General features: G+C 42.3%; 2 protein-coding genes across 2 annotated transcripts in view; both read left to right on the top strand.

Moving 5' to 3' along the window:
• LOC126562334 (serine protease inhibitor 2-like) overlaps positions 1–11,244 on the top strand; it is a 388,794-nt gene that overhangs the window by 336,814 nt on the left and 40,736 nt on the right. The window lies entirely within an intron of this gene.
• On the top strand, positions 4,272–9,443 carry LOC126563199 (uncharacterized). Its single transcript, XM_050219824.1, has 3 exons — positions 4,272–4,467; positions 5,721–5,824; positions 9,273–9,443. Exons 1-3 carry the CDS (start codon positions 4,272–4,274, stop codon positions 9,441–9,443), a joined length of 471 nt encoding a protein of 156 aa, XP_050075781.1.

The following is an 11,244-nucleotide window of genomic DNA, read 5'->3' as shown; positions in this document are numbered from 1 at the left end:
CTTTGAGGTGCTTTAATTGGAGTTGAGAAAACGTTGAGAGACATGTGTAGGAAATGGAAGAAGAGATAAACGAGAAGGCAAGTCACTAGCCATAGGTCCTTATTTTTTGCTATCTAATTGGTGTTTTAAACAATGAATCGGGAAATCCTTGTCTACCAGTAACTGGTGCCTTGAAAAGTGTTACTAGAAAAAAGACGAAGGAGAAGGATAGCGAGCGAAACGTATCAAAAAACCGAACAGAATTACAACAAATCTGTACATATCATACACGGCAGGAGGAACGCGACGGGGAACTCTCTTCTCCCAGCACATTCCGATCTAGATTGAGTACGATCGTATTCGATCGTGCACGTTAGCAATTAGAACGAATGTTATGTCAACTGTTGATCGAGCGCTTCGATGTGTAGAATGGAATCAACAAAAAAATGCGGGAAGAAGCAATCCAACCGTAAAAATGGCACCCAGTTTTACAGTGTAATATGTTAGATACGAATTAAAGTTTAATTGTACTGTATGTTTAGCCCATTTTACAAGCAAGCAACACACAGACCCAACAACTCCCAAGCTTAACCCTCCAACACTCCTAAAGCCGGTCTTTGCAAATCGCAAACCGCAACGCATAGGGCAGGTCCGTCCGTCCGGGGCCCGTTCCGTTCGGTGACCAATGCTGTACCAGCATTTTGTATATATTTATTACTGAAGTATCGTACCGAAAGAGGATGCAGAAAACTTCGATTCCAAACTGCAATTCCGTGACGGTCGGTGAGATGGTAGCGGAAAAAAAGGGAGGAAAATAAACAAAAAACTGACATGTTTTAACCTGAAACTTGATCATGCTTGTCTTGTTGGTTCTCTGTAGTTGGTGGCGTTCAAACCGAAAGAAAACTGCCTCGTTTGCGTGGTAAATTTCGCGGTAACAAATCGCGATGGCTCGTACCTGGTCTCCCACACTGACTCGGAAGTTTGCATATTAATTATTAATTGATGATTTGCATAAAAATCAGGTCACTGAATTGTTACCGCACTTGGAACTGTCATGGAAGCTGGAACGGGGAAGGTAAGCTACTCGGTTCGGACGTCTCGGAACGGTGCATGATAAACTGTTTTTCTTGCCTCTGTACCATGTTGTATGTCACTTGAACTTGGAACAGCAGCAATTGTGAGGAGAAGAAATAAAAAAAAAACTAGTATTGGAGGAAAATTAATGCCTGGTTTGACCTTTCCCTTGGCAGTAAGTTGGGCTTAAATATGCAAGAAAACTCAGCTGTTGGGCGGTAATTCTGAACCTGGTTATAGACGATTCTACCTCTCGATGGTTCAACAGAAATCGAAGAAACAACTTACGTGAGTTGAAAGAAATTGTACATTAGATATTATATTTCGATTTCGACGTGTCTCTACGATATGGTAACAGTAACGATACGATAACTGTTCTGACAGGAGAATAATAAAATAGAATACGCAAGGAATAGAGCGAGACATCATGGAAATAATAAATAAAAATAGATAGTTCTAGATAAGTAGTATTTTTTAATGTTCAAATTATATTGACCGCAGTCCATTTTCCTAAAGTTTACAGCAGTAAACCATTACAATAAGATTAAAGAAAAGCTGTACACATTTTTCATCTTTGAGTTAACCCGTCACTTATGATGATTATTTGATCTTCAGGTTCGTATAGTTCAAACAAACCGGGTTTCAGACAAGGTAGGGTCTAATAAATTTATCTCGGAAATCTGTCGTTTCAGCTAAATAGTGGGAACATGTGTATTTCATTACGACAGTCGCCTTCGTCAAACAAAAATCTTTGTTCTTTATAAAGATTATACGTCGAAAACCCGCTTTATCCATAGCATTTAAATGCCATATTTCAAAGTACGTTTCAAATTATAAATGTTTTTCGCACGACGATATACAACAGGCACGTGTATCGAAACTCGTCCGAACCGCCTCTTCATTTGGATGGCTTACTATTCAGCTATCGATAAAATAGAGTAGAGCCAAGAAATCTTATCAAAGTGCGGCTCCATTGAAATTTATAAGCACCTTGTTAGTGTTTCTTACAATTATTAAAGAAAAGCAAGTGAATGTGTAAAAATTACCACCATGCAAATAACTTTTCATTCCAGGAGCTTGATAGCGAGGTCATTTTCCATACAAGCCGTCGCTTGCATGCAGCCTTTGCTCACAATCAGGGAACGATGCTAGTACCAAACATTGCTTGCAGGTGGCGCTTCTGTTAGGTTCGTTGTTGATTTTGATTTTTTTTTTCAGTTTTAAATTTAGTTATTTATTAAATTCATTTATTCAATCAACCGTTTTAATTAGTTACAGCTACACAACCAGAAAAAATGCTGTTTTTCCTGGCGCTGGTATTTTATACAATTCATCTTCTTTACAGTGTGAAGATCCAGACCGTTTCCCCGTAGTAAGGTCTTTTTATTTGGCTATACTTTATAAAAGAGTGTAGTGATGCATACGGTTATTTTAAACAATATGACTAGAAAAATTGAAGAGCAAACTTGTTCATGAACTTTACATGCATATTGTTGCAGTTGCTTTGCGCCCATGCTGTACCTTCTCTAAATGCCAGCATTATCATCGTAAATGGTTGTTTGTGTGCACCCAGCGAATGTTCCTATCAGTAATTAAACCTAAGCATAAAATTTTCACAATTGCAAATCAAATTTTACAACTCGATATCGCCGATGGCCCTGTTAAGTTGCTTATCATGTAGCAACATGATTCTGCTACGGTTTACAGCAGTCCCGTTTCACACACACATGAAGTTCAGCAAACGTGTCCACATTAATTTTTGTCCACAAGAAAAAAGTTAAATTTTTTCGGCCAGTACCAGTCCAGTACCATGCTTAGGCTTTTCCCAGGCAAGCAAACAACATCCCCCCCCAAGCTTGACGAAATACCAATTAAACTCTACACATTAACGGTATCGCTCGGTTCGGTAGCGGTACCATAAATCAGACACCAGTCAAACAGCGTCATCGAGGAGGTGGGTTCACACACACACACTGTTCCTTTCACCCGGCTTCTGCATTCGTCCCATCAATGGCGAGTGTCGACGTAGAACCGAAATCAGATCTCCAGGATAAAGCGATCCACTTGAACCGACGACCCGCCCGAAGGACATGGATGCTTCCGGTCGATGGGTGGTGTGTGCGCGTTCCGCTCATCACAGGACATCGCCTTGTTCGCCTTTCTTCAACTCGTCTCGGTGTACCGGACTTTTTTCCGCGTCTTGTTTCGCTGCCGTTGTCTTTCGACCTTTTTTTCGCACACAATTAAGCGTAGCGAGTACCGGATTCGATTTCCCATCTCGGTGACCCATCATTAATTACTGTCCCCTTCAATCGTTCCACCCCCATCCGATCCCTGAAACGGTGGAGAAGTCACACACCAGACGGCTCAACTCGGTGGCATTGGCAATTAATGATTTTATGAGCCCAAAAACAAAGCCAACGTTGTGTGTTTGCTATGGCGAAGGCTCATAAAATCCCATATCACACTACCTCCCGCCAACCCTCTCAAATTCTCCTCCTCCTCCTCTCACACCAGACCCCCCCCCCCTCCCACTCCTTCCTGGGAAGCTCTCATCTACAGCGATTATCTTGATCCAGGCTAGGCTCGAACTGTTTGCGAGTGGGCCACCAACTCTTAACAGGGTAGTGAGCGTACGAAAGGCCTCAATTGAACGGTTTGTGGCGTGCCGTAAACAACAAGTGTCGATTCCCCGATTCTCTCTCTCCATAGTCGCATCGCACCTTGCTATTTGTAGTATCCTTTCTACGTGTACGCCAGCCGGAAACTAAAAGTCAATTAGTGTAGTTTCCGAAGATTGTTGCTCGTTTTCTTGGGAACGACCGGGACCAGCTCGTGCGTGTATGCGTGTGTCAATTATCGAATCGTTCTTCACGGTTTACGAAACTCCCCCATCCTTATGGGAAAAGCGTGTGTGTGTAATTAATACAAGTCTATCGTCTTTCATCCAAAGCTCCAACAAGACGAGAGGGCGAAAGTTTTCCACTGAAAGCCTGATCGGCAGGTTCGGTACCGTGTAGTGCCGCACCATTATTCGCTCATTATCCTTGTGTGTGTGTATGTGTGTGAAAAGGGATCCAGATTTACCAACGCCCGTTTTAAGATCTCAGTCAACCTCTCTGAAGTGCATTCTAAAGCGTTTCCACCCGAGCTCTGTGGCAACCGTGTGAGTGATTCTGTATGTGTGGCAACGATTCGTCTAAACGACTGCAGAAATGGTGCAGCAGTGCCGTCGAGAACGTCGCTTAAACAAACCTGGCCTGGGTGTGGCGGGCATCCTGTTGATTGCCATTGGATTAGTGGGAAAACTTTGCACCGCAAATGGGGCCAGCACGGTCCACCGGCAACGGAACGCAGCGCTGGGCAAATCGACGCCCGCACAGCTCTACTTTGATGCCGTTGCACCGGAAGGTAAGCCACGTCAGGGAGGGTCTAGCAGAAGTCGAACGGGGAGTCATGTCCAGTGCCAACATCTTTCTTGAATAACAGCAACGCCTGCTTGACCAACTTTCAACTGCTTTTATTAGTTTTAATTGCGGAACGGCTCCGTCCAACGATAGACGATGCTAACTTCCGATGAATTCTGAAATTAGTTTTCCTAAGCGCCATATTCACCACGCACGGCTGCAGGGGTTTGCAATTATTGCAATCCGTGCCGGGTATCTCTATCCGTTGCTCAGTCGGACGGTGTGAATCAACATGATACATTTAGAATTGTCATTAGCACGAGAAATCGTCCCAATTCAAGCGATCCTGTATGGTCGAGGATCATCGAAAAGGGTCATTCAATACAGAAGAAAAAGCGTGAGCGATAAAGCTTTTCCAATGCTCTCCGAATTCAATTAGACGCTTGGGAACACCTTCCAAAACAATTATGGATTTCTGTTTATCTATTTCTATTTAATTATCAAGCTTGTTATCACGCACAAACGGTTCACGTGTATGGCTTTACCTGGCGGAATGATTTATTGGCGGAGCTAAGCTTTGATCGATTAGTTTCGGGGTGGTTTGTTTTCGCATGACTCACGCGAATTTTGGGCCAAGAGTGAGCTTGTTTTATATTTATTTTTAAGTGTACCTTACCACATTGCGTGTATTTTTAGTTTAACCTATATAAAATTTTTATGCGTACAAAGAATCCAAAAGGATGGACATTTTTAATCAAAAATATTGTTTAAACTTACAAACAGTCATGCGCTGTAGATAGCAGGATTTAAATCAATTAATAAATGCGTAGTATTAATTTTACCAATTATTCTCAAATCTCTGGACCCAAATCAATTAATTTACTTTTAATTAATGAACGACCAACGTTTACGAAAGATCTCTTCATCAATTATCTCGTTCAAAAATCACCTCACGTCAATAAGTCTAAGCAAGCATATAGGACACTGCCAACACTAGCAGAGAGCTTATTGAGACAAACTTTGCAACTTCTAACTCCATCCCAAAAGTACAGTTGCAAAGAGTTGCAAAGAAACGCCATACCAACGACTAAGATTGATTAGAGCCAGTGCTTTCCACCGACCGGCCGGCGTTCGTTGACGCTAAAATCCCAGCCAAAGCATCAATCATTATCCGACTCCTGATTCAGTGACGTGAACGCAATTCTTCTGCTTCGACTTCGATTCAATGCCGATTTTCATGCGCTCCATTATCTGCAGATCGAGAAAACTTCATCAAATACCATCTGGACAGGGCGCTGGAAGGACGTTTACCCCACCACACGAGCAGCATACCGAGGGACTTTGAGTTCATTACCTTTCAGGTGAGTAAATTCGCCCACAGACCAGACAGACAGCAGTTTAGTTCGGTGATGGAAATGCGGGGTGTCGGTTTCATTTCTCCAATCACTTCACACTCCGCTCATCGTTCATATCGTTCTGGAGCTTGCGATGGGACACTCATTTTCTTTACCAGAATTTTGTCTTCCCATCCCAACAACAACGAAATAGACTGGAAAAGGTCAAATATTCAAAACGATGGTTATTGTTGTAGAACTGTAAAGAAATGAACCACTAAGGGCTATTAAGGGTAGACAGAGGATGGAAGGAAGAATACAAGTCATTGCTTTTTTTGGTACTGTTGCCTGCAATTCCATTTTGGTTTTTTAGTTGCCATTTTGACTTGAAGAGCGCTTGATGTTCTTAGAAAGCTGGAAGAAATCACAGTGAATAATCCTTTTTTTGTTTTGTAGGAAGAAAATTTGAAAATCCATTCATTGTCAATTGACCGTCAGCAGTACAACATGGAAAAGGCATTCCGCCCTTTCACTATCAGGGTATCAAAATGGTTTGTAATGTCCTTTCGGGTAGGCTGAGAGTATCTGTTGTGAATTTAATTCACTGCTCACACAGGAAATGAATACTTTTTCATTGGATTATTCGTTCGAATTTGCGTGTATTATCGACAAACGGCCATATCGGTGAGCTCTGTTCGAATTTACCAGGCCAAAGTTGCTTACTCAACAAACCACCACACATTCGCATGTACATTACACTTATCCTCACTTTCTGAAGGTACTTACAAGCTCAATGGTGCCAACGGTGACGAATAGCGCCAAAGAACTTGACAAAAACTAATTCCCTTGTAGCTGTAGCCATCATAAGAGAGGGAAAAGTTTTACCCCACCTGCTCTACTATTTAATTTTCATCTCCAAACTTCGGCAACCCCGGTTCTCCCGTTGTTGAATGGCTTCCCATTCCCAGCAATCGATTGTCCGTTGCTTTAGTCTCCCGTTGACATTTAGACCAGAAGCAGTACGTAGCAGTACTATGTCACTTTGTCCACAAGTTTGGCGAAAAGTTAGCGCAGCTTCACCGGAATCAATTTGCACACTTCATTAAAGCTGCCACGGTTGGTCTGTACCGGTTTTGGTACAGATATTTCTTGCATTTCACCCCACATACACACGCACACTCAGAAAGAACTCATTCCCATAGCTGGCCCGATAAAGCAGCATTACCGCTTTCTTTATCAGGACAACCGAGGGTGGCCAAAAATGGCTCCATAAAAACTGTGGCCTTGCTCGAGCGGTACACAGCAAATGTTTGAAGCGAACGAAAGCTTCAACGAACGGTCCTGTCTTGCCTGTGTGACGAAGATCGGCACGAGTTCGGCACATCTTAATCCGTCCACAACGGTATCAAGCGTTCCGGTGCAAACGATCCTTATTCCAAGACGTACCGGCTTCATGTGAGCCTGCTGCAACGATCCGGGTGACCTCCCCATGTCTGTGTCCTTCCGTGTAGTGCGCGTCTAGCAGCGAAGAGGAAAATTTAAATATAAATTAATTTTCCTCAATCTATAATATAAGCAAGCGTGAGTGAGAACGTCTTGCTGCAGTTACCGAGGTCGAGTCGAGCATCCCATACACCCGGATGGCCTATCCGAATTGTTGCAGACGGTGCGACTTTGCACCGTCGTACCAGCTACCAGGGTCGTAAAGTATGGCGCAAAAGCTGGGTGAAGAAATTTTATAACCTCACTTAATAGCGTCTTTCTAGAGGTTAGATGTTGCTGGTCGATTGTGACCCCTGGCGCTTCTTATTCCAATAATAGACGGTATTATGACGAGAGCGGTGGTTAGGATGCTAACGTGAGTTTGATGAAAGCTTAAAAAACTCATTTTCATTCATTAGATCAAGTGGAACTTTCAAGAACCATAATTACATAATATACCATAATTCAATATTTAAAAAAAAAACACTACTATTTGCTTAAAATCATATATATGCTAGTTTGTAGACGTTCTATCAGGAATAAGAAACATTTTCAAAGGTGTTTATTTGTGTTCAATTATGGCATAGACCATTGGTACTATCATATGTTGATAATGTTGCTTAATTAAACTTAATTAAAATCATATTCAAATAAACTTTTCACGCAAACCTATGCATAACATTTACTAGAAATCGATCAAAACTGACAAACACTTTTTAAAATAAACCCACAAGTATATGTAAACGAAGGCAAAAGACATGATCCAGCATCAACAGGTTGTTTTTTCCCAACATTCCAAAAACCATTTACACTTTACTACATACCTCAGCCCGTTTCGAATCATCCCATTCTTACAGCAGTTTTTTCACCTGCGAATTTATTTTCTGAAAAAACCGAATTCGCTGCTACTGAATGAGCATGCAAAGACCGTCCTCCGATAGTTCTCAACGCCAAAGCTCGATCGATCGAATGTCTGGCACCCGGTGAATCGATAATGATTTCCTGCCAGCTCGGATAACGGTCCAATGAATGCTGCTATGACTCTTCATTTGCCTTTCTCTAGTGTGTTCCAATTCCTTCATGCCAGCAAACGAACTGACTGACAGAAAACACACATGCAAAACCCATCTCCAAACAACTGCATCCGTTTGCTTTTCATGGCATCGTTTTTGACTTCTCCTGACCAGTGTCCCTGTTTGCATGTCCTGTTCGTCCTTCCGTTCCTTTAACGCTCCCCTCCCGTGAATTCCCTCGCGAACGGAATAGAGTGTTGATTAATATAGATTTTTCATTTAACATACTGCACGCTGCTCGATGTGGAATAATTTATCACCCCGGACACGCCGGAAGTTTTCGAAAGCAAGCAATCAGGTTCCATTTCCATCCTGGCTCATCTTGCTCGCTAGCATCAGATTTCATCGGCAATAATTGGTGCAGTTGAGGCAGCAGAAAGTTGGTTCGACTAAAAATAGGATATTAGGCTGGGAGGAAGTTAAAACGATGCAAGCATTTCATTAAAACATCCCATTTGTGCACGGTAAAAGATGTTTTATCTCTTCCACAGCAAAAACAAATCGAAAGACATCAACAGGAGCCCATCTCCTTCCTGGATCTGCTGGAAGAATCGAACGGTACGCAGCGGGTCGTTGGACCGTCGTTCATTAGATATTCGATCGTCTGCTACCGGTCCGGATGCATCGACACGAGTGACATCGGTAACATCTGCTGCCCTTTTTGAAAACCGGCATCCATCGATGACCGGACCATTGCGGCCAGAATATGTATGCAGCGAAAATAGGCTCATCAAACCTACACGAACTCACCCATACGAGCATTCCTTCATCTAGCTTTTACCTGTGGTGCTGCTTGCTTCTTTCATCCATGCATAAAAGCTGGTAGTTAAATTTCCTGTGAATTCCATCCCATGAGTGCCGACCTGAAGTTCGGCTGTTTCTAACATACCACTCGTCCACCACCCTATCCCTCGTTTCAGGATGCGCTCGAGCCGGAACATTTTTCCACCAACCTGTTGGATCATTTTATGATCGCTTACGGTCTGTCGGAGGTGGACGTGTACGCGTTTGTGGCGCTGAATGTGATCTGCTTTCCCTCCGGTTGGTGTTTCAACCCGGACGATGTCGGTAACGTTTGCTGCCCTTTCTGAACTGCTGGTTTTCGTGCCCGGTAACCATCGCCATCGGGTGTGTAAATAAGACCGTTGAAAGGAAAACAACGTAAATGAAAAACAAAAACCAAAAAAAAAAAATTGGGACAGACGTGTATCGAAACCGCAGGATGATGCTGCCTTGTGCTTCAATGTCGGCCTGAACCCATGCACCCAAACAGTACCACACATGTTGACAAAATTAACATCAATAAAACCAAGGGCAAATTGCTAAATCAATTAAGCCACCCATGTCTGGGGAAATCACGCTACAGTTTTGTGGCACGCTTGCAGGCGGGGCTTCTGTTTTTACGTGCAGTTTTTATGTGCAATTCTTGTTCAATGTAGCCCGCCAACGACAGTGCAAACATCAACCCTAATCGTTAAACGTTTAATCACAACTACTGCCGGTTTCGCTGCACAACGCTACCATCTAGAGCCTCCTAGTTGATGACATTTGTAAATTTACCTCTTTCCGGTTTAGTGTGAGTAGTCCATCCGAACTATGACGTTAGGCTACCCCGGTCTGTGGTGTCCGGTGGGCCGGAAAATTACAGCTGATCAAACCTCTGAACGCATGTGTTGAAACACGGTCAACCAATTAAATGAAGCTATTCGTGTAAGCTGACAATAATGTCCACGATAATGGGGTTTTGTTTTCATTGGATTGCAATTATCGAGTGTAGATAAATAAATGAGAGAAAAACGACTTCTCGTGAGGATTGCCTCGGTTTTCGTGGAACTGAGTGTTGATGTATGTAATGATGTGGCTTCGATTTTGTCATGGTTATGTTCTATAATTAATATTTAATTAACAATCATTGTGTCCATCATAGAATTCTTTATTCAGCTTTAGGTGTGAACAACGTCCTGAGAGTGTTGCTGATATCAAACTAACCTTCTAGCCTTGTAAACTATTGAGTAGTTGGCCAATAAAAAAGTAAAATTCAAAAGAGCAAATGAAACGGCGATCTTCAAGAGGCTCGAGATTAAGAAACCGATATCTGATTCTCATAAGGAAATAAGGCGGAAGCCGGATCTCAAACTACCTTAGGAATAGATAACATTGGGAAGAACCTCTTCACTTGCTCAAAATATCCAAATTACTGATCATGACTCCATGATCTGACTAATGAACAGTAAAGTGTCTGCAATCATAATGGCTCGGAAAATCACGAGCACGAGCAGTCCCATCAACGCCAAGCGACCACCGAACTCTTAAAGAGCACCACAAAGCTAAGAATGACACTCAATATGTCTTTGAGCATAACAGAGATTTTTATTTGTTTTTTTTATGTTTCGTTCTGTTTGATATAATCATGGTCAATTGTTAAATACACAATACATTGATTTGGTTCATCCTCCCATTTTTTTCTTTTATTTTTAATTACAGTCTTTTGAAAGAATTGATACATTTTCTTCATTTGATTGAAATCTTCATGTACAATCGAATATTTTTTCTATTTAGTAACAATTATGCAGAAGTTAAAGTAACTTATAAATCAACGAGCAACGTCATAATCGCACGGTCTATGAACCTTCGAGGCGGGAAATCGAACACATTACTGTGCACCTTATCACCAATCGATTATTTATTTGTATATGAGTCGCGCATATTTGGAATAGAGCAAGTACAGCATAAGCTGTACACACAACCACGTACATAATCTCATGCTCAGCGGGGAGGAGGGCCGCTCGGTATTGAGATCGATGAGTACGCATACTATTATGCCAGCATGGGCAACTATTAGTGGCATACCACACACGGTGCCCTCGCGAGACAGACGTTCCAGAGCTGCAG

This window comes from Anopheles maculipalpis, chromosome 3RL (assembly GCF_943734695.1).
Source record: "Anopheles maculipalpis chromosome 3RL, idAnoMacuDA_375_x, whole genome shotgun sequence".
In the NCBI taxonomy this organism is placed as follows: Eukaryota; Metazoa; Arthropoda; class Insecta; order Diptera; family Culicidae; genus Anopheles; species Anopheles maculipalpis.
The sequence above is the reverse complement of the archived record's forward strand: the minus strand, read 5'-3'. Positions and strand labels throughout refer to the sequence as shown.

Excerpts from the sequence above, each read along its gene's own strand:
- LOC126563199 (XM_050219824.1), top strand. The coding sequence starts at position 4,272 with ATGGTGCAGCAGTGCCGTCGAGAACGTCGCTTAAACAAACCTGGCCTG. Across the intron at positions 4,468-5,720 it reads TGATGCCGTTGCACCGGAAG|ATCGAGAAAACTTCATCAAA; the intron begins GTAAGCCACGTC and ends CATTATCTGCAG. Across the intron at positions 5,825-9,272 it reads TTGAGTTCATTACCTTTCAG|GATGCGCTCGAGCCGGAACA; the intron begins GTGAGTAAATTC and ends CCCTCGTTTCAG.